The sequence below is a fragment of the Beauveria bassiana genome, assembly GCF_000280675.1.
Source record: "Beauveria bassiana ARSEF 2860 unplaced genomic scaffold BBA_S00039, whole genome shotgun sequence".
Classification (NCBI taxonomy): domain Eukaryota; kingdom Fungi; phylum Ascomycota; class Sordariomycetes; order Hypocreales; family Cordycipitaceae; genus Beauveria; species Beauveria bassiana.
Genome location: NW_007930874.1, coordinates 81,847 through 104,407, shown reverse-complemented (window position 1 = coordinate 104,407; position 22,561 = coordinate 81,847). Strand labels below are relative to the sequence as shown.

The window sequence follows — 22,561 nt, the reverse complement described above, 5'->3', positions numbered from 1 at the left end:
GCTGCGCTCACCAGGTCAAGTTTGCTCTGCGGCATCCTGTCTTTTTAATATACACGGGGTGTCAACACGCAAAGCAAAGTGCCCGCACATTATTTTGACGTTGTTAGTGTACAGTCAACACTGTTCCTTCTCCAACGAGCCGTATCTAACGAGGACTAATAAACTAACCCATCGGCAGAGAAGGCAGCACAATGCCGCCACCAGGCACCGACCCAAAAACAGGCCACTTCGAGGGCGGCGGAAGAGTCATCTTTGGCTTTCTGGACGACATCAGCTATTATCGAATGAAAGAACTGCCCTTGTTCGAGAAACGCAGATTTAACTTGCTGCCAAGAGTCCCCTGGTATGCTGAGCTCACTCTCAAGGTCAAGGACGTGGCTGTTCTTTTGAAGAGCGGCCTTTTTTGGACAGAGGCCAACATCGATCCGACAAAGAACTTCTTTGACGACAGAAAAGCTGCGTCACACCTCGGCAGCGAATGGCTCGATCCCGTAAATAGCTATGGTCGCTTTTACGAGCTAAGGGATACTGAGCCAGCGCAATGGCATGGCACCCTGATGGTGCGTGCCCATGCGATAAGCACACTGCATCAGTTCAGGCCAAGCCAGCTCTCCCTTACGAATGTTCGATACGTGACCGCGAAGAACCCCCATGGACAGACCGTGTATCACTTCAATAGCGCCGACAGCGACCGATGCTTCAACGCTATTCTCGACGAGACCCCTTTGAAGGGATGGTGGCCTTGGCCCAAGAAGGAGGACACGGATGATCATTCAACGCAGGGTGTCATGGATAATGATTCAACGGAGGAGGACCTGAATGACAAGTTGAAGCACGAGGACACGGATGATAATTTAACGCAGGAAGACCTGGATGCAAAGTTGAAGCAGGAGGATACGGATGATGATTCAATGCTGAAGGACACGATTGATAATTCAATGCTGGAGGACAGGGATGATTCGGACAGGGATGATGATTCAATGCTGAAGTACACGGCTGATAAATCAATGCTGGAGGACACGGATGATTCGGACACGGATGATGATTCCATGCTGGAGGATACGGATGATGATTCGTCCGATCAGTAGCGACCGAAGTAGAGGACAGGGCTTCGCGTCTGTAGAGGCGACGAAAATGATCAGACACGTGGAAGTCTGATGCTGGTCCTCACATTACGCGGCACTGCTGTTCGATTGGAGCACCATGCACGGGGAGATTGATACTGGACCAAGAGAGTTGCTTTTACGGCATATCGCACTCATTTTAGCTACTAGGAGAATTTGCACCCGAGTTTGATACAAGTTGCCGGGACTATCATTGACAATTCTGCGCATATAACTCTGTACATTGAACCATATGCACTATTTCGGGCATCGCCGTGTGTGTATGCCCTGCGAGTAGCATGCATCGACAGCCCATGATATGCCCGAGAAGCGCCAGTCCTTGCTGGAGCTTTGCAAGATGTTGGCCACGATATCAGCATGGGTGGGTGGCCATGCTGGACATATGTGCAGCTTTGGATTAGCTGCGCCTCGGTTCGCACCATTCGAGACGAGATAGCCCGTCGAGACCGACCATGTGGCAGCGGGTCTGACATGGGGGAAAGTAGCATCCGGCGGAGTCAAGTGAGCTGATAGCGTAGCAAACTGATACTGAGCAGTCAAGGCGGGTGTCAGATATGCTTGCCTGTGTGGGCAAGCTGAATCCTGGTGGCGGGCTGGGCGCTGAGGTAATCCGCGATGCGATGGCGTTTGAGGAGAGGATGGCAAATGATAGGCTAGGTAGGGAAGGATACGGGCAGTTCAGAGAGATATTGAACGGCTTACGGAACATGTACTGAGTGATTGAGTGCCGGTACAAGGACGATTGGCAAGGGCCTCACGAGTCCTTTTCATCGTCAGCGATGGTGTTGCTGTCCAGGCAGTAGGTATTTCCATGGCTTAATTGAGTGCAAAGGTACTTGCTACACAGACTTTATGAGGGGACCCCAGTTTCTGTGCGGGGCAGAGGCGCAAACAGCCAATCGCGCGGGCGCACAACGCTGACAGCGCCCCAACAGCCCTGAGCAGATGGAAGCTGCTGGATCTGGCGGACGAGCAGGCGACCAATGTACCTAACGTCTGGCACGCCCACCAAAAGCGCACCAAAAGAGCTAAAGCTAGGTACCTCACATCAGCACCTTGCTCGCACCGCCTGAGACTTGGTGATAGGGCCCACCCAACTTTCAAACCGCCTCCTGCAAAACCACCCCTCCACGACCCATCAACCAGCTCTCCCTGTCTTTTGCATCCTCTTCCTCCTCTTCTTTTGTCGCGTGTGTTGGTCCCCGAAGTGCCCTTGTATCCTCTAAACTTCTTTCCCGCAAAAGAAGTACGCATTCGCCCAACATGCAAGCTCCTGTTGTGGTTATGAGTATGTCCCACCGAAAATTATCCTTTTTGCATTCCCCCCGCCTCCGCCGAATTCAGTTTGCTGCCTGCGCCGCCTTTTGCATTCCCGGAGCGACGGCGTGCCCAAACAAGAATACTATTGATGCTAACGAATTGTCCCTGCAGACACCAATGCCGGTGGTGACAGGCAGACTGGAAGAAGAGCTCAGCTCTCCAATATTGCAGCCGCCAAGACGTACGTGTCGACGACCTTGATGCACCGCCACTCTGCCTTGCTTTGCAAAATCAGTCGGTATCGCTAACAGAATCGCCCACAGAGTTGCCGACATTATTCGATCATGTCTCGGTCCCAAGGCCATGCTCAAGATGCTGCTCGACCCCATGGGCGGCATCGTCCTCACCAACGATGGCCACGCCATCCTCCGCGAGATTGAGGTTTCTCACCCGGCCGCCAAGAGCATGATCGAGCTCAGCCGCACACAGGACGAGGAAGTCGGCGACGGTACCACGACCGTCATCATTCTTGGTACGCACTCGAGTCCAATGGATGAGCTCACGAGCTCCGTACTGACAGCAACTAGCTGGTGAAATTCTTGCACAGGCCCTCCCCCAGCTCGAGCGCAACATCCACCCCGTAGTCATCATCTCTGCCTTCAAGCGCGCCCTCCAAGATGCTCTCGAAATCATCGAAGAAGTCTCCACCCCGATCGACGTCAACGACGACGAGGCCATGTCCAAGCTCATTTCCTCGTCCATCGGCACCAAGTTTGTCAGCCGCTGGATGGACCAGATGTGCAGCCTTGCTCTCAAGGCTGTCCGCACCGTCACCTGGGAGGCCGGCAACGGAAATACCGAAGTCGACGTCAAGCGCTACGCCCGTGTCGAAAAGGTGCCCGGCGGCGAGATTGAGGACAGCGAGGTCCTCGACGGTCTGATGCTCAACAAGGATATCACACACCCCAAGATGCGCCGGCGCATCGAGAACCCCCGCATCGTCCTCCTTGACTGCCCTCTAGAGTACAAGAAGGGCGAGTCCCAGACGAACATTGAAATCACCAAGGAGGATGATTGGAATCGCATTCTGCAGATTGAGGAGGAGCAGATTAAGAACATCTGCGAAGCTATTATCGCTGTCAAGCCCGACCTGGTCATTACTGAGAAGGGTGTATCTGGTACGTATACTGCGGTCTAGCTACCATCCCCGCTAACAAGACAATTAGACCTCGCACAGCACTACTTTATGAAGGCCAATATCACAGCTCTGCGCAGAGTCCGCAAAACCGACAACAACAGAATAGCCCGTGCTACCGGCGCCACTATTGTCAACCGCGTTGAGGACCTTGTCGACTCTGACGTCGGCACCAAGTGCGGTCTTTTCGAGATTGAAAAGATTGGCGACGAGTACTTTACCTTCCTGACCAAGTGCAAGGACCCCAAAGCCTGCACTGTCCTGCTCCGTGGTCCCTCCAAAGACGTGCTCAATGAGATTGAGCGCAATCTGCAGGACGCCATGGGCGTTGCCCGTAACGTCTTGTTCCACCCCCGCCTGTCTCCTGGTGGTGGTGCTACCGAAATGGCCGTGTCGGTGCGCCTGAACCAGCGCGCCAAGTCGATTGAGGGCGTTCAGCAGTGGCCGTACAAGGCCGTTGCCGATGCTCTCGAAGTCATTCCCAGAACTCTTGTCCAAAACGCTGGCAAGAGCCCTGTCCGTGTATTGACGGACCTCCGCGCCAAGCAGGCCGAGGGCAAGAGCTCGTGGGGTGTCAACGGCGATAGCGGCACGATAGTAGACATGAAGGAGTATGGCGTGTGGGAGCCCCAGGCCATCAAGTTGCAGAGCATCAAGACTGCTGTCGAGGTGAGATTTGCCGGATGTCCCAGGAGTATGAATACAAGCTAACATGTACTAGGCTGCTTGCTTGCTGTTGAGAGTTGATGACATTTGCAGCGCCAAGAAGCTGCAAGGCGGCGCTCCTGGTGTTGGCGGCGGCGGCGGCGGCGAGGAGTAATTAGAAAGATGAAGGGAAACGACGCTCTGAGAGAGCAACGGAGAAAATTAGAAAAGACATGAAAGTATTACGACATTGATAGGGATAGACAACGTGGGTAGATACCCATATATTGTACAAGACAAGGCAGGGTCATTTTGGCGAATACATATCGACTGAGTAGGTGATGCATGCAGATGGTGACTGATGTGGGCGTAGGGTATCACTATATATACAATCTATCTCGCTTTGAGCTCTATTCTAATCATCGTCGTGAATGACGAGGCCTGCTTCTGACGTTGCTGTCGCGATCTTTGCCATTTCTCCATTACTTTCCTCCTCTTTCCCATTCTCTGTCGAAACTTGCGCCGGCTTGATACCCTGCCCATTCGCCATCTTGCCATTCCCCCCTTCACCACCACCACCACCACCACCACCACCACTACCACTACTACTACTACCTTTTCCCATTTTCGCCTTGCGCTGCTTCATCTTTTCCCTCCTCTCCCTATTCTTCCTCGTCTTTTCCGCGTCCTGCTTCTCCCTGCGCTCCTTTTCCCTCACAAACGTCTCCTGCTCCTGCTCGCGCTTCACCTCGGCATCCATCTCGCGCAGCCGCTCGTACTCGCGCCGCCTTGCCGCCTTGTACACGTGAAACTCGCCCGAGCCCGCGCCGGCCGACGATCCCTGCACGTTGGTTACTATCTCGGGCGGGCGACTTCCGGCGTGGGTGGGGCGCTGCGAAGAGGAGGGAAGGCGAATGTCGCGGTCGGGTTTGGAAAAGAGGGCGTCGACCGAGGCGGCTTGGGCGGACGAGGGCGTGAGGGCGCGGCGTTTGGTGGGACGACGCGAACGAGGGTCGGCAGACGTGGGGATGGATTCGGGGACGTCGGCAGACATGGTGGTGTGTGCGTGTGTGTGTGTGTGTGTGTGTTTGCGTGCGATGGATGGGCTGGATGGTTTTGGTTTTGGGTTGATATAGTGTGGTTGTTGTGGGAAAGAGTTTTGCGACTAGGCAGGACGCAAGGCTGCGTTTGCGCGCGAGGCTAGTAATATGCGCAGGCGAAATAGCTGTTCTGACGGAAGGATTGCGTAGAGATTGTTCGCTCTGACGGATGGAAAGGAATGATGGGAATATTGGATAAGTGGTCGAGATTGTGAAGCTGCGAAAAGGAGATGTTCGAGTAATCGAGGCTATCTGGTGATGGAGGGCAGGCTAAACTGGCTGCAGCTTGTGCCTGGGATGGGGTGTGCAGAAGCTGGGGTCATTATGTAAGCATCTGTTTGGAGCTGTCGTGGAACCATGACGTGACTTATCAAGTTACCAGTCGATTGATTTTGCGAAAAGGTAGTTAGTAGAATTGTACTCGGTAAATTATATGATAATTTTCAAGAGGTGGTATTTCCCCATGTGAGGCGGTGCGGATACAAGTACCTAGAAATTGTCGATAGTTAGTAGACTACTGTACAACGCTGCCAATGCAACCAACAGGAGTCTTTCTTCCAGCGTAAGTCAATCGCCATTTCTTGTCCTTCTCTGGTTTCCTTTGTGCAGAGCTCCCAATTGGCGACTCCTTGTCCTCCCGGATGCCTAGACATAAGCGCCGTGGCAATTACTAGCGTCAAGGGGCTTGCCGCAGCCTTGGGGGCTGGTTGGCTGTAGCGGTCCCCACCATGGAGTCGGAACATGCGACACTTTCTTCGAATCGGGAGCTTTCTAAATCTGGCTTTTTGTTCTTTTTTTTTTTTGTTCTTCTCCCATGAACATGCCACCGTCTGCCCAAATCGGTTGGTTTCCTTTTCTTGTCAGCCGCGTCACCAACTCTTGCTTCCCCGCCTCCATCATCTACGACCCTTCAGCGGTATAAGCACCGGCTGTTGACCGCAGTCTTTGTTACCGTCCCTTTCCCGCCGTCTTTGAAACGCCATCGGCTGTCGCTTAGCTGCCCAACATGGCCAAGCCCAGACTCATCATACTCATCCGCCACGCCCAATCCGAAGGCAACAGTAATGACCCCCTCCTCCCGTTTCCCCCCCCTCTCGAGCTGAATCTGCATCCTCCATGTACTGACCTTTCCTCCCCAAAAGAAAACAGAGACATTCACCAGTCCGTACCCGACCACCGCGTCAAGCTCACCCCCGACGGCTGGTCCCAAGCCTACGACGCCGGCCGCCGCCTGCGCGCCCTCCTGCGCCCCGACGACACGCTCCAAATCTTCACGTCCCCGTACCGCCGCACGCGCGACACCACCGAAGGCATCCTCACCACCCTAACCTCCGACGCCGACGGACCCTCGCCCTTTCGCCGCGCCAACATCAAAGTCTACGAGGAGCCGCGGCTGCGCGAGCAAGACTTTGGCAATTTCCAGCCATGCAGCGCCGAAATGGAGCGCATGTGGCAGGAGCGCGCCGACTATGGACACTTCTTCTACAGGATCCCCAACGGCGAGAGCGCGGCGGATGCATATGATCGCGTGAGCGGCTTCAACGAGAGCTTGTGGCGGCAGTTTGGCGAGGATGATTTTGCGAGCGTGTGCGTGCTGGTCACGCATGGGCTCATGTCGCGCGTGTTTCTGATGAAGTGGTACCATTTCACGGTGGAGTACTTTGAGGATCTGCGCAACATTGACCACTGCGAGTTCTTGGTCATGCGTAAGCAGGATAACGGGAAGTTTAATCTGGAAACCAAGCTCCGCACGTGGTCGGAGCTCAAGCGCGAACGGGCCGCGCTCAAGGAAAAAGAAAAAGGCAAGGAAAAGGACAAGGGTGCGGTCGTGGCTCCGGCGTCGTCGTCATCCTCAGCGGCGGCGGCGCCAGCAGCGGCAGCAGCAGCGGCAGCGGCAGCGGCAGCAGCAGCGGATGGCGGCGGCGCGGGCGCAGGCGCAGGCGTGGGCGCGACGAGGGATGAGTTCAAGCTGCAACGCAACAAGACATTTGTGGTGACGCGACGATGGGGCGGCTGCCCAGACGGATGTAACCACACGAGCAAGTACCTGAAGCGGCAAGACCTCGAGTCGCTGCGGCAAAAGGACAGCGAGCAAGCCACGCTCTCCTCGCACAAATCAGCCGCCGTGCCGCACCGCCACCGGGCCGCCCGTCCGGCCGTCAGCTCCGACTCCGACTCTGACGGCTGTTCCCACCACCACCACCACCATCACCACCATCACCACAACAGCGCCACGCCATCCGGCAGTAGCACCGCCAGCCCGGACCGCAAGAAACCCGCCTCCACCGCCGCATCCGCATCCGCATCCGCATCCATCAAACCCCTGCCCTTGCCACCGCCACCGCCGCCGCCGTCTTCACTCCACTCTCCGCACCTCGGGCGCGACTTTGGCGGCAGCTACTCTGGCCACGCCTCCGTCGCCGATTCCGACAGCGACAAGCCCGACGACGGCCCCCCCTCTGACACGGAATCGCGACATGCCGCCACCACCACCGCCACCGCCTTGCATCATCGCCGTCGTCGCGGCAGCATCCTCAACTCAATCGAGGCGCGGCTGCTGCAGTCCACCATTAATAGCCACCACGCAAGACAGCGCAGCGCCAGCAGCTTTGGCAGCGCCGCGAGCCCCGGCATCGACCCGTTTGCGAATAGGCTTGGCGACGCGCCGCCGCTGGGGAGTGGCGGCGGCGGTGGTGGTGGTTGTGGTGGTGGCGCGGTAGCGTTGAGTGATGACGAGGGCGATGTGCCGACGAGAGTGGTGGCGGCGGAGGGGGGCAAGGGCCCGACGACGCCTGGATGCGAGCAGCAGGAGGACGCGGAGGCGGAGCGCAAGGGAGGTGTGGAGGATCTCGAGGCTGCAGAAAAGGCGGATCGAAGCATTCAAGGGAGTGTGTATTAAGTCGGTATATGAAGCATGATGGAATGATACCCACGACATCTTGTATACATACATGGTTTGTAAGCAAAAGAAGCAAAAAAAAGGGCAAACTTTACGACATTTTTAGTAAAAGCACAGTTTGAACAATGGTATTGTAGAAATGGAAACACACAAAAAAGTCTATCAAATACACTCACTCCATCCAGCCATGCATGCGTCGTCCATCCCCAGTCGTCCATTCCATCCGCCGAGGTTATCCTTGTCGGCCATCCCCTCGCAAAGGCCATGCTAGCAGCAGGAGAAAAGTAAAAGAACAAAGAATGTGAAATGGGTAGGGCTAATAAACAAAAACTCCCCAACAAAAAGAATATAAGAAACCATCACAGTTGTCCTACGCAACTGTACAATAGGATATCAGATATCAACCAAAAGAAAACTCCCAAACTTCAACCTTTTTTTGTATGCCCAAGTTTTTCGCGTCTTGACCGTTTTCATATATACAATTTTTTTCGTCTTTGACTTTTTCATTAGGAGAAATATTTCACCATGGCCTTGCTAAGGCTGATAAAGTCGACCGGTTTCGTGAGGTAGTCGCTGAACCCAGCCGCTGTGCACTTGTCATAAACGACCGACATAACATTCGCCGACAGCGCAATCACAGGCAGTCGGTCAAAGCCATTCTTGGCCTCCCACTCGCGAATGTCTCGGCACGTCTCGTAGCCATCCTTGTGCGGCATTTGAATGTCGCACTACTTGTGTGTTAGCATTGATTCGCAGTGCGTTGGTCGAGATACGTACAAGAATGAGCGAGTAGTAATTGTGAGGCTTGTTAAACACAAGGTCCGTGCACTCGATTCCGTCTTCGGCGATCTCCACCTCGACGCCAATCTTTTCCAGATACTTGGTCAAGACCTTCTGGTTAATCTTGTTGTCCTCCACCACCAGCACCTTGTAGCCCTTGTGTCCCATGCGCATCGACATTTCATTGTAGCTCGCCTTTTGCTTCTCAACAAGCTGCTGCGCATTCGATCGGTTCCAGTCCGTACTCAAGTCTCGTCGCTTGTCCGGGTCAAAGATGACGGCAAAGCGCGAGGGCTTGACGGGCTTGTAGATGAAGGTGACCGAGTTGCTGGCCAGTGTTTGCTCCGTCTTGGTACCAGTGGCCGCCTTCATCACGGCTGTGCGCTGCAACGAGTCTGATAGAATTACAATGACTGTCCTTTCCACCTTTTGAAAGGTTGTGACTTGGTCCAAAAAGGCAAGAATAGCCTCAGCCGAGCCCAAATTGACGACAATGTGACTAAAGGTGACGGAATTGTCGCCGCCAATTAGGTCATGCGCTTCTTCGATGGTGCGAATGGCAGTGATTTCGTGTGGCACATCCTTGGGCAATGTCATTTCAATGTGCTGCACAGTTGCTTCGCGGCTGTGGTGTTGCGGACAAATAACTAGAATCGAGTAGACGGGAGGTGGTGCAATGCCAGTTGGTCGCGGCCGTCCACTAAGATCGGGTGTCGCTGCTTGCCCAGGCGAGTTGCGCCCAGACGGAATTTCTAATCTCATTTGGCTCAAATCATGGCCACTGGCCTTGGCAGCCTCGCTGAAGCGAGCGAGACCAGGATTAACCCCAACAAGCGGACCGGAAGCAACTGCACTCACCGCCTGCTTCGAAAGCGTACCCGATCGAGGACTACCCGCTCGAGGGCTACCCGTTCGAGGGCTACCTGTGCGGGCCAGAGCCGATGCCAACACAGTCTCGCCTGGGCTTGTGTCGTCAGTACTGCGACGTTTCAACGTAGCGGACAGCTGTGGCGACCCTCTAAGTCCACAGTCAGATTCCTGCCTCGAAAATGTCGAAATTGTTGAGCCGGGGCTCTGAGGAAAGTTGGGCTGATCATCAGGCGTCGGCAGACCAAATCGCGCTGTAAACGTAAACGTTGACCCCTGGCCAGGGACGGCCGAGCCCTCCAGCTTGCCTCCGTGCAGTTCAACAAGCTGCCTCGAGATGACAAGGCCCAGCCCACTGCCACCGTGCTGTCGCGTGCTGCTCCCGTCAATCTGACTAAAAGGCTTGAAAATTAACTCTGCCTCTTTTTTGGAGAAACCTCGCCCAGTGTCAGTGATTGAGAACTCGAGTATAATTGCGTGCGTGCCCATCTGCTCATCCTCGGCATGAATCCTGCAGCGACTAAAGACCTCGCCGGTATCGGTAAACTTGATGGCGTTGCCTACAACGTTGAGCAGAACCTGTCGAATCCGGATCTTGTCGCCCTTAATCCACAATGGTACGTCGGCTTCGACAAGGTAGTTGAGCTCTAGGCCCTTGCCAATGGCCATGGTAGACACAAGCTCGTTGACATCCTCCATGATGGACCGTGGTCGAAACCATTCAAAGTTGAGCTTCATCATACCGGCATCGGCCTTGGACAAGTCGAGAATGTCATTAATAATCATGATGAGACTATTGGCGCTGGTTTGTATGGTGGTTGTGTAATCGCGCTGTTCCTCGTCTAGCGTGGTATCCTGCAAGAAGCTGGCCATGCCCGAGATACCGATGAGTGGTGTTCGAATCTCGTGGGACATGTTGCTGAGAAATCTGCCCTTGGATTCCATGGCTTCTTTGAGCTTGGCCTCGAGGAGCTTGTGATCATTAATGTCCGTCGCCGATCCAAAGTAAGAGCTGGCTCCACGACCGAAATCAATCGTGTCAATCTCAACGCAACGAATGAGATGCCAGCGGTAGTCACCATTCTTGGATCGTAGTCGCAATTCTGTCGTGTACGAGACTCTGCCATTGGTGTCGGTGCCGATTCTGACGATGCCCTTTTTGGCAAGCTCGGCCAGATCCGCCGTTGGCATTTCATAGGTAGAGCTAGTAACCGTACTTTTGTGCCCGAACCGAACAGATCTGGACCCCGACTCGCTTCCTCTTCTCGTGCCTTTCTGCGAGTGGAGGGTCGCTTCAGAGGACGCCCGAGTGATGGGAATACGGCACTTGGCCAAATCTTCGGGATGCACAAAATCCATGAATCCTAGGCCGAGAGCGTCCTCGAAGCTCTGACCTGTATAAGATAACCACTGCTCATTGGCAAACGTGACGCCATCATCTTCCGTGGCTGTGAATATGATTTGAGGAATGAGATTTGCCAGCAATCTGTGTTTGGCCTCGGAGGCTTCAATCTCTTCTTGACGTGCTGCTTTGAGCTCGGCAATATGCTGATCATGAATATCCATGTATGAGCCGAGGAACTGCATAATGACACCTCTCTTGTCCTTTGACGCAACGGCCCTGGCATAGAACCAGCGGTATGCACCATCGAAACGCTTGATACGCACGGTTCGAGAGAATTGATCTCCCGTTCGCAAAGAGTGGCCCCAGTCTTTGAGGTATTCATCACGGTCATCTTGGTGAAGACTCTTCCAGGGGTCAGCCGCAAGATCGTTGACGGTTTGCCCACGGTATGACAAGTAGCGACTGTTGACCCAGACAATCTCGCCTGTTTGCGGCAGGGAGACAAAGACATGCGCTGGCAGAGAATCTAGAATGAGGCTCTTCAATCTATCGGACGGCGGCGGCATGTCACCGGCTGCCGAGGGGAGGACAGACATGCTACGCGATGAACCCGACATGAGTGGCGTAGGCGGTGGCCGGCTTATCAAGCTCGAGCTGGGCGGCAGAGACTGGAAAGTGGAAGCAAAGTCGGCACCATAGCTATGAAGCATGGTGTGTGGGCGGTGGCGATGATGTTGATGCTGCGAGGCATGTTTCTCGGTTTCCGTCTTCTCTTCAAGGCTCGAGGACGGTGCCTCGCCAATTTCAAACATTGGCTCATTGCTGCTGATTGAGCGGGACTTCTCATGTGGCATTGCAGCGCCGCCCTCCTCGGGCCCATCGAGGGACATTTCGGGCTCATCCATGGCATCATACAAGATGCTGCTATTTGTTAGCCGCGAGGATCTCTTGTCACTTGGAGAAACCTCCATGGGGAAAGGTTTGGATCTTTGCAGCCCTGGTGTGGTGGCTTCTTGCCGGCCAGTGGCTACCGTCGACTTGCTGTTAAAGTAGCTGTCGCTGCCTGACTGAGCTGCTGGACTGGGGAAAGGCTGCCGTTTCCAGCCCGGTGTGCCGAGCGGAGAGCCAGCAGCGCTTTTCGAGACTCCAGAGTAGTCGCTGGGGCTGGTTATGCTTCCAGCCGATGATCGTAATTGTACAATGTCGGCTGCAGCTAGCGCAGCGGTGCTCTCGTAGGATCGCCCATAGGGTGCAACGGCACCGAAACCTGTAGTTGGAGGACGGCGTCTCTGAATGCCTGCGAGTTCTGTCTCGAGATTTGTGTAGTGGCGCGCTAGAGAGAATGATGTAGCCATATGGGGCGACAGGTGCTCTAAGGCCTTGCGCAAATTGGGTGGATAAGGCGCGACAGTGCTCAGTATTGAGAGAATAGCTATGGGTGCTGGCTTGTTTCTTTTGCAATCCGTGGCGCGAGAGGGAGGACTTTCGGGCTTTTGGCCTTGGAGTCTCTGCTCCATGCTGCTCGCGTCGAGCTTGAATGGTCGGGCTTGCCTTGACTGCAAGACATGGGTGAGCGGAATATGAATGACGGTCCATGAATTGTCTAAGCCAATGGCTTGAGGTGGGCGTGTGTCGCTATAATCGCCAGCGCCGGTAGCTGGGTCAAAAGAGCCTTCGTCAACGGTGGCCTCGGCAAAGAAGGGATTCTCGGCAGTGTCGGAGCGAGCGGCTGGGGAAGGAGCAGGAGACTGTGCCCACGGCGACATGGCAATCTGTTCATATTCTTCATATCTGGGAGTATGCGAGTCAGCAAATCCCTCGTTGTGGATGATGCCATCTATGCCAGACGGTTTGCCCCTGGATTTGGCTGGAGCGGTAGGTAACATAGAGGATAGCGAGGGCAAGGATTCCGATGAGTGTATCCTGGCCTTCTTGAGGTCGGCGGCAGCCATTTTGGAGGCATCGTCTTGCTGGTTCTCTGGAGTGAGATAGGGATACGAGCGTGTCAGGGTGACAGGACCTCCTCGTTCCAGAACTCGGACAACGCCAGCGTGGTCAATGAGAGGATCGGCCTCGAAATCGAGAGCTTGGAGAACAGAGTGGACCTTGCCTTGGCCTTCATAGCGTGCCAGAAAGGGAATCTCCCAGCTGGGAATGACGGGATCTTCTCGGACTTGCGCATCGTGCTCCTCGAGTTTAGATTTGTCGAGACGAGTGCCAGGGCGCGAAACTTTGGAGGGAAACGGAGCCGACGTTATACTACGCGACAAGTGATTGGGTCGACGCGGTGTTAGTGGAACGGAGTCCTTTTTCTCTTCGTAGCTGGTGAAAGAATGGCGACTGGTGAGGTCAGGGCGAGGAGGCCCTTCGGTGGGAGATATGAGATCTAATAGCGAAGGCAGGGCATCTGTAGCATCAGCATCGCTGCTCTGAACGGCGCTGCTGCCCTTGGCTATGTAGCCAACACTAAGCTGGTCCTCCTGACGTTCATTAAAAGTAGCCTTTTGACCCCAAGGGACGTTTTCCAAATCTGCAGCGTCAGCAGGTACAGACAAGGTTACGCGCTCGGCTTGAAAGACGTCTCTCATAATCTGGATAACGGTGTTCCACCACGCGTCCAAACCCGGCTCAGAAGAAAGCAGCAAGGAGAGATTGTAAAGATCGGGAGTGGGATAGTCATAGCTTTCAGCCACCGGTGTGTCAGCTGGGTTAAAAGAAAAGGCGGATGCAGGAGTTGAGGCTTCGGAGAGGACGCGCTCTGGAACGCCTCTGGGTTCGTGCGTAGGAATGGCAAAGTTGACGCGAGAGGCGTGGTTGGACATGTTGGCAAAGAAATTGCCGGGCCCGAAAGCACCTGGAGTAGAAGCCATCCGGGGAAATGGGTAAGAAGGCGTACGGGCGACAATGGCGGGTGTCGGAGCGCCGCGAACCGTGTTTCCGGATTCAGTAGATGACGTGTTGAGACTGGAGGAAATCCAGGGCGGGGAGGGCGTCGATTCTTCTTGAATAGAGACGACACGGATCTTGTCGAGGACCGGAGGAGAGTGCAACAGGCCTCTAGCATGGAGCTCCCGGCGTTCGAGATCGCGAGCCAACTTTTCCCTGTATTCGTTAAGCTGGAGCTGTGGTGGAGAGAGGGCGACGGTCGAGGGAGGGCCGTCGAGTGCGACGTCGCCGTCAAAGGCGCCGTCCGTGTCGGCAATGGCGGCGGTGTCTGCCAGATCGGGCGAGTCGTTGGATGCAATGGGGTGGCGGGCATCACGCGCATTGATTGCCATGACGCGAGCTGCGGCGTCGGTGGCAGCCGAGAGCGGGTAGCTGGAGCGTCGGGAAGGCATCGCGGTCGAGCCTAAGCCATGCGCAGGGGCACTGGGGGCACCGTCACTGATCATTTGTCCATGTCTCGACAGGGTGGTGGGCGGCAAGAAATAGGGCTTTGTGGGCAGCCCGTTGAGGATATCGGTGCCGAAAATGTCGACGTCTGTGTCGAGCGGCAGTAGTGGTCGACGAGTTCTGGTGAGGCGACGTGGTGACAGAATGGTCGAAAGTTGTGGCAGAGATGGGAGGAAATGGTCGAGGTTGTCAGCGAGGTAGAAGCCGGTATGGGCTAAGCGACCAGATAGGAGAGAATAGTAGTGGTTGAGCAAGTGCTGCCGTTGAGGATCGTGGTTCGTAGAAGAAGGCGTGGTGGCTGCTGCTTGGCGTTGCTTGACAAGGGAGCTTGTAGCGCGTGGCGATTTCCCAAGCAGCAGCGCTGAGTGTGGGGTGGAGTTGGGGTGCGCAAGTGGGTGTATCGAGGGCGTTGGTCGAGGCAGGTGGTCGAGGCAGGTGGTCGAAGAGAGGCCAGTAGAGGAGAGGAGGGTTGAAGAGAGGTGGTAGTCGTAGGTGGCAGTAGTAAGTGGCAGTAGTAAGTGAGGGTAAAACGGGTGCACCGTCGTAAGGTGGTGTGGTTGTGTGTGGTTGTGGTCAAAGTGGAGCTGAATGAGCTGGCTGCGGCAAGCAGGGTCAGATTGAGAGTGAGAGTGAGAGTGAGAGCGCAGAGCACAGCGGCGAGAATAGACGAGCAGTTTGACGAAAGGACGGATAAGAGTGGAAGAGGACGGTAGATGGAAGGTGAATGGCAGATGGCGGATGGCGGATGGCAGACGGTCAAAACGGTCAAACGGGCAGAATACTACGTCTAGCAAGAGGTTGGCGGTGCGCTAACTAATAAAGTGGAGGTGCAGAGGAAGATGGAAATGTTTTCAGTGGGGGGCCGACAATATACCACACAAGCACAAGCAAATCCAAGCCAAAAGCCTCGAGCACACCACCTGTGAGCCCCTGGTACGGTACATCTTTGTGTATCAAACTCTGTAGGTTTGCAAGTATATGGGGGATGTTCCATCTGTATCGCATCCTGGCCGTCTACCAGTTGTCCCCACCCAAAACATTTTGTTTTCTTTCTCTAAACAATTCCACTCAATCCTCTCGTCCTCCCAGAATTCCCTCTTTATTTTTTTTCCCTTCTTTTCCCTTGTTCCTATTGTCTTTGCCTCCCACCCCCCCTGCAAGCCACGCAGTGGGGTCCGGGCTGGAATTATTACCAGCACCTGCAGCGCGCGTGCCAAATGACGTAGGTAGATGGACGCTTCAGCCACCAAACGACGTACGCCTCAGCCACTATTCTTAACTCGGCGCCTCGACGCCTCAACAGTCCCCAGACTTGTCGAAAGCGGCCGCTACCACGTAGCGTTTGCCTTACCATAGTTAGCTTCTGCCAATCCAGAATCTAGCAACTGCTCTCGTATTTCACATGGGTGAATGATGAAATTTGCATAATCTCCCATCTTGACTAGATTGACTCTGCTTTTTCTTGGCCATGCTATATTTGCTGTCTTGGTCGCCAACCGCCAACCCACCGGGCCACCGTTACCAGCTTAGCGGCAGCGGCTCCCGCCTGCGGCGGCCCCCTCAAGATGCCGTCACAGTATTCGTATGCTGCACCCTATTTGAATTTTCAGGCCAATTTCCTCCTCTTCCTGGCCTCTATCTCTCCTCTACTTCGAAACCTATCCAGCTGTTTTGCCTCCCTCTCGCAGCTGACTCGTCTCATACGAACAAGGGGCCTTGGTATCACCACCGTCTACGAATACGGACGCTTTTTCCGTATTGTGCCTTTTTTTCTCTTTACAAGTACGACGTCATAAGTAGGCCAACGTCATCGTGATTCAACATTGTCCCGGCCCGTCGGAAACGGTTTGTCAGATATTTTTTTTGCACAACCAGAAAAGAGGTTGATAACAACAGCCGAATTGTGCTTACGGATTATTTACACCACCACTAAAAATTGACATCACCATAATCAAATAACACCCTTTTTGCCTTTGCCCCTTCTCCATCCCACTCATGCCAGCACTTTTTTTTTGGTCGCCAATTTCACACTTCATCTCCCTGATGCCCAACCAGCGCCACTTTTCTGGTCCCTTTTTCCTTGCGGCCCCAGCATCCGGGCCAACCGTCCACAAAAAAAAAATGTCTTGATTGCCCTCGCAAAAGCCGTGGTGGTCATCTTGCATGCTCATTCGACTCACCGAATCTGACCACACCAATTGACCAGCTCGCGTAGCCTTGCCCAAATACTATGGTAAAATCTGACTCTGCCCGCCCCAGATTTGCCTGCAGCATGTCGCACCATCACCTGTCGTCACGGAACCCTGCGATTCGGCAGCGCGTCACCAGTACCACCCCCAAGCTGCTGGCACACACTGAGGCTATTCCCGACACCTAATAAGCGTACGTACTGGTAACACCGCATACGCTGTGCACCGCCCAGCCCAGCCCAAACTGTGACATCTTGTCCATCACATCGCATCTCCCACAGAACTCCAACATCCCAAAATGGCAGCTCGACCCATCTCGGGACTTGGACCTCAACGTCACACTCCTGTCACCCGTCACACAGCATGTCGGGTGCTTGCCTGCAAAAGGTTGGCCAAAACGGCGTCCTCCGACAAGATAAGAAACTATTAAATAGTAAATCATAAATAGATCAAACCTGACCAGGCCCCCCGGTGACTGCCACGGGCTTTCCGCTCCGCCAACTACCACATCCACAATAAGTATTAATGAAATGCGCAGCAAAACTACGCCGATTGAATTCATATGCTCGTTATTACCGATATAATGAACCCCAAAGCAAAACCAGCAAGCCACCGGTGTAATCGAGAGCCGTGCTTGCCCTGCTGCTCACCGTCAGCCGGGGGCCCTTCTCCGTCAGCCGAGACCCGAAACAAGACAGAACACTATCAGTCTATTGTCGCAATCTGTACCGCTCGACACGGTGATGTGAAATATGACTAGTCCTCAAACAATGATGAAATCTTCTGAGATTGGGCGCAGATCAACAGATTATTCGCCAACCCTTTAGGTATGTAGGCTTATCACCACTCTTATTGCTGCCGGCATCATGCATGACCCCGGGGCATAATAAACGAGCACCCCCCAGTCGCCGTGGCATCCGCACGTCGTCGGTGGCGGCGCGCCCACCCAAATTCTCCATTGAACCCCATAGTTTCCTTTTCTTCTATTGAGCTGAATTTTTCCGGGATTCTCTGCTTTCCACAGGCGGCTGCTTCTTGCCGAAAATCTGCATCCCCTCCCTCCCTTCAGCCCACGCGATGACTTTTGTCCCGTCCAATGTCAGCTCGTTTCCACAGTGCAGCGGATCCATGGCCATGTATGCATAAAGTTACAGTACAAATAATAACGAGCTGCAGCGGGCCGTATTAATAGTCTAAAAAAGCAACTATTCAGTTACGAGCCATATTGACCAAGCAGGCAGGGGCTGCAATGCTACCCGGCCCGCGAGCTCGTCATTCGGGGGGCGGATCGCCGAATTTCAGATGCTCATCAGATAGGATGAATTATTCGCCATTTTTGTAAACTTCACAGCATCCCTCAACTAGAAGTTCAAATTTGTCTTCGGGCGTTGAGCATTCTCGATGCTGTTTGCATGACGGCACACCTGCACTTTAGGACAGTAGAAATGCATGACCTGACCCAGGATTTAACCAAGATCTGGTCTTGGACCGGCTTCAATCTTTCGTGCATGGCCTTTCAATTTCCAGATTTATCCTCTCAGCCGGCCTTGAGCGTCTTCATAACCGATTGACCATATTGCCATGGTTGCGTGTTGTATCAGTCTTTTGTGCCCCTGGTGGACTTGTGTCACACACCAACAGTCACATGCTCTGCTACCTCCTGGCGAAAACAAGAGAAACGAGAAGATGCACAAAACACAAGAGAAACGCATAAGAATGGGTCGTCTATCATGACTCATTTTTAACAACTTGGCGACTTTCCTTCAACGAACTACCGCTTTGTCATTCTTTAGAGGACTACAGCCATGAAAAGTCGTTTCGCCTGTATCATCTAGTTACCTTTCCAATCTCTTCTAGTTCTCGCAATTGTCCTACGCCTTCTTCGTCGAGAATCCTAGCTTAGACGCGTGAATGCGCGGCAGCACCCCCACCGCGATGAGCGCCATTGGCACATAAAACACCCACGACTCGAGCTTGAGCGCGTTCCGCACAAAGCCCGTGCCAGCCGCCGTGCCAAACGTCGTCAGCAGCAGCAGCAAGCTCACGTACCCGCTGACACGATGCAGCTTCCACACGGACCTCGCGCGGGCCTCGCCGCCGTACAGCGCCGGCACCGCCCACATGGTCAGGCCGACGACGTGCTGGCCCGCGAGCATCGCCGTCAGCGTCGCGCCCAGCGCGCCGTGCAGCGTGGTAAAGTGCGCCACCGACGCTGCCCCCGCCGCCGCGCCGTTGCGCTCCTTGTTGAGGTAAATGGCGCAGAAGCCGGCGGCAAAGGCGGCAAAGGAGGCAAAGTTGAGCGCGGCGTGCACGGTCTGGCCGACGCGCTTCTGGCCAGCGGTGCGCGTGGGCTGCAGCACGAGGACGGACTGGAGGAGCAGGAACAGACCGAGGAGCTGTGATAGCGGATGCCACGAGAAGAGCGTCAGGGGCCGTGCCAGGAGCCGCCCGGACAGGGACAGGGAAAAGGTGACGACGGCAGTCTGGGCGATGAAGGCAGTGCCTGCACACACGAGCGTCAGGAGAACGGCGGGTAGGTGGACGGGAGTTTCGGGGGGGCAGATGACAACTCACCATCCCAGAGCTGCGCCATGGAAAATGCAATTTCAGGCTGATGCGGTTGGCCATGATTGGCTTGGGCATTGACCTCGGCTGCCTTGTTGCGTTGGATGGGCGCGGAGCCTTGGGAGATGGCGCTGCTGGAAGCCATTGTAAGCACACGACGGCTTGCGGCGAATGCAGGGTCAATTGATGCAGGCCGGTCGAAGAATCCGCAGCTTTGCAACGTCTACTGTATAGGAAATCACCAGCGCTTAAGTATGTTTGCTTCATGAACAGCCCGCGACAACTTCAAGAGGGCGATCGCAGCGAGCGGGCCAATAGGAGGCGGCCGCTTACGAACCATAAGGTACCGCCGCCTCTACAAAGTACCCCCGGGCCCCGGGCCGCGTGGCCCTGTTGGTGCCAACTCAATGTTTCTTGTCTGCGCTTTTTTTTTGTTTCCCGTCATCACTCCGCATGCACAACGCGCGCTAAACTCAACCCAAAAACAGAGCCCAATGCAGGATGCAAGCCAATCGCAGTATGTGCTCTTAATGTGACTCTTGACGGTGGCGTTGCGGCGCGGGACCAAAACTTGCAGCCCATGCCCGCGCCCTCTTTCCCCTGCAGGAGCGGCCGCCCCCGCTGGGGCGCTAGGCGAGGAAAGAAAGGAAAGTGAGCGAATGATCCAATCGATTGGGAGGACGTCGTCCTTTGACACTCGGTCAAGGAAATGCCGCAGTTAGGCGCCGAGGCTCGATGGTCGCGGCCAACGGCGTAGATGGTTGTGGGGGCCGCTACGATTGGCTATGGCTTCATTGTTGGCTTGGTTCGTCAGCGCGTGTTTCTACAATCCTTGGGTCGGCGATGGGGTGACGGAAGAGTTTAATTGATATATCTAGTCTCTGTTCTGCTTCTGTGATGCCTACTTCCAAAACTCATTCTCATTTCATCTTCATTCATCCTTGCAATTGAGTATCGACATCCACACTTTACCACACATCATGGAGGGTACGGACGGCGACGTGATCGCTCGCCTGTACTTTCAAGCCAGGGACATGAAGTTGCAGAATGCTCTTCAAGAGCATCCTCTTGTCATTGGGCCCGCAGCTCTCTACGACGCTTCCTATGACTCGCAAAGAGATGCAACAAAAGACTCGACGAAAGACTCGACAAAAGATTGGCAGAAGGATTCGCAAAAGGATTCAGACAAAGATATGCAACAGGGGACCCAAGGATCAGTCATGAGTAGTCACGACATCCATAGCGGGTATACCGGCTACGACGAATTCGAAAATCTACCGAGCTTGATACTTCGCTTCAGCACCAAGCGGAACAGCAACATGGGCTTCGTCATAGGCAGAAACGCATTGTGCGACCTCGCCCTCAATCATGCCTGTCTCGCTCAGTTCCATGGAGCCTTCACGTTTGACAGCTCTCATAGACTTGTTTTCAAGGACTTGAGGTCTAGGCATGGAACACGGGTCAAGTATGATGAAAGAGACGATGACAAAAGCGCTGTCAGAGACTGCTCCGGTAAAACCTGCTCTACTGGTTTCGCAGGGCTCATTCGGAGGGGCTTCACCTGGATTGTGGGAGGGCCAGGAGTCCATCACAAAGTCGAAGTTCGGCTTGGGGAAACGCTTTTGATGCAGGTGGTTATCCCGGATCGTGACTGGTCTAGCGAAAATCACAAGGCGAGCGTTGGCTCATTCCTCTGCAACGACTTGGCTGTTGATTCCGACCGATTTCAAAGTGCCTTTATGCGCGCGCAGAAACCCAAGGGGCGGGCCAAAAAGCACCACATTCTTCCTTCAACGCCAATCTACATTCATAGAGCGGTTGGCTGGGGAGCATTTGGAACAACTTTTTGTCGCCGGAATGCCAGCACAGGCAAGGAGATAGCCGTCAAACAGCCGCGCGGCGGAAGCATCGACGACACCACACTGAACATTAAGGGAATCTGGGCAAACGAAATCAAGATACTGAAAACCTTGAAGCATGTGAGTCAGTATTCAACAGGTCCTCATCTTTGATGCTGATAATTTGCTTTGCATTCAGCCGCACATCACCGAATTCCTGGGCCCTGATAACCCTCCACTAAACGCATGGCCGACGATTCATTTGGAATACGCAGCGCTCGGATGCCTGAAAAAAGAGATGTGTCGGAAGGAATTCGAGCCCGCCGAATACATTTCAATTGTTCATCAATGTCTTCTTGCTCTGGAGTATCTGCACGACGAGCATCAGATTGCGCATCGCGATATTAAACCCGAGAACATACTAGTCTTTTCTCGAGATGACGAAAGCAGGAGCATCTTGGTGAAACTAGCCGACTTTGGAACTTCCAAAATCAGCATGGCAAACTATACCACAATTTGTGGAACCAAGCTATATTGGGCTCCTGAGATGTTTAAATCCGAGAAACTCAAGATGATGGGCGAAAGGCAGGGGTACGGTAAAGAGGTCGATATTTGGTCCCTCGGCGTCGTCGCTTTCCAGATGGTTTTGGTATCACAAGGCAAGTCGCTTCCTGCTTCTGCAGGGTACAATAGCTTGTACTGGGAAGCTGTACTCGCTCTGCTTGAAGAGTTTACGAGTGATGGGCCGGATTACTGGATCGATCTTCTCCGCAACAACATGCTAAAGGAACAGGGAAGAAGCTCCGCGGCCACATGCCGGTCGCTCGTGGAAGCATTTCAAGGCTCTGCTCCAGGCGATACCCGAATGCAGAGGGTGGTCACTCACGGCATCGTGGACAGCGGGCCAACTCGGACTCCGACACCCGATTTCGAGAATGGCGCCCAAGGTGCCCGATCTCATGAACTTTGGTCCGTTTCGCCCCTCAGCGACGGTCCCCCTAGCCAACGGGCATCAATGACACCGTTGACACCGTTGTATACACTCGATGCGGATGAGAGTTCCGGCGCAGACAAAGGACTTCCACCGAAGCAATTGCCGCCTGCGTTACTGGGCCCTGACGTGTCCATGTGTTCTGGCACTGACGGAGATAGCGACATTGAGATGCTTCCGATACCTCACTGGCTCGACTTGAAGTGCCGAACTGTATAAGAAATGATGCTCCGGGCAAACCCTCCGTTTTGGACAGGCTGGTAGAAGATGAAGCAATGGAAGTATCACATGGATCAGTAGTTTGTAGATGATTTGATGCAATTTAGTTATGGAAAAAAATCGTTGATTGATGTAGACCGAGGCTTCAGAT

At 54.3% G+C, this 22,561-nt stretch overlaps 7 protein-coding genes across 7 annotated transcripts; 4 read left to right on the top strand and 3 right to left on the bottom strand.

The window, feature by feature from the left end:
* Window positions 1-191: 191 nt before the first annotated feature.
* Window positions 192-1,088, top strand: BBA_08741 (uncharacterized protein; the record flags this gene model as incomplete). The annotated part of the gene is made up of 1 exon (XM_008603838.1): window positions 192-1,088. One exon carries the CDS (start codon window positions 192-194, stop codon window positions 1,086-1,088), a length of 897 nt encoding a protein of 298 aa, XP_008602060.1.
* Window positions 1,089-2,387: 1,299 nt separating this feature from the next.
* BBA_08740 (T-complex protein 1 subunit gamma) lies at window positions 2,388-4,399 on the top strand (the record flags this gene model as incomplete). Its single annotated transcript, XM_008603837.1, has 6 exons — window positions 2,388-2,412; window positions 2,556-2,625; window positions 2,696-2,916; window positions 2,972-3,562; window positions 3,611-4,248; window positions 4,301-4,399. The coding sequence occupies 6 exons, from the start codon at window positions 2,388-2,390 to the stop codon at window positions 4,397-4,399; spliced, it is 1,644 nt and encodes a 547-aa protein (XP_008602059.1).
* A 240-nt stretch (window positions 4,400-4,639) lies between these two features.
* On the bottom strand, window positions 4,640-5,278 carry BBA_08739 (DUF1168 domain-containing protein; the record flags this gene model as incomplete). Its single annotated transcript, XM_008603836.1, has 1 exon — window positions 4,640-5,278. One exon carries the CDS (start codon window positions 5,276-5,278, stop codon window positions 4,640-4,642), a length of 639 nt encoding a protein of 212 aa, XP_008602058.1.
* A 1,052-nt stretch (window positions 5,279-6,330) lies between these two features.
* BBA_08738 (phosphoglycerate mutase) lies at window positions 6,331-8,223 on the top strand (the record flags this gene model as incomplete). The annotated part of the gene is made up of 2 exons (XM_008603835.1): window positions 6,331-6,385; window positions 6,467-8,223. The coding sequence occupies 2 exons, from the start codon at window positions 6,331-6,333 to the stop codon at window positions 8,221-8,223; spliced, it is 1,812 nt and encodes a 603-aa protein (XP_008602057.1).
* Window positions 8,224-8,729: 506 nt separating this feature from the next.
* Window positions 8,730-15,552, bottom strand: BBA_08737 (putative histidine kinase HHK2p; the record flags this gene model as incomplete). The annotated part of the gene is made up of 3 exons (XM_008603834.1): window positions 8,730-8,951; window positions 9,001-15,389; window positions 15,483-15,552. 3 exons carry the CDS (start codon window positions 15,550-15,552, stop codon window positions 8,730-8,732), a joined length of 6,681 nt encoding a protein of 2,226 aa, XP_008602056.1.
* Window positions 15,553-18,668: 3,116 nt separating this feature from the next.
* On the bottom strand, window positions 18,669-19,507 carry BBA_08736 (cytochrome b561; the record flags this gene model as incomplete). Its single annotated transcript, XM_008603833.1, has 2 exons — window positions 18,669-19,300; window positions 19,372-19,507. The coding sequence occupies 2 exons, from the start codon at window positions 19,505-19,507 to the stop codon at window positions 18,669-18,671; spliced, it is 768 nt and encodes a 255-aa protein (XP_008602055.1).
* Window positions 19,508-20,342: 835 nt separating this feature from the next.
* On the top strand, window positions 20,343-22,410 carry BBA_08735 (tousled-like kinase; the record flags this gene model as incomplete). Its single annotated transcript, XM_008603832.1, has 2 exons — window positions 20,343-21,341; window positions 21,400-22,410. The coding sequence occupies 2 exons, from the start codon at window positions 20,343-20,345 to the stop codon at window positions 22,408-22,410; spliced, it is 2,010 nt and encodes a 669-aa protein (XP_008602054.1).
* Window positions 22,411-22,561: the final 151 nt, after the last annotated feature.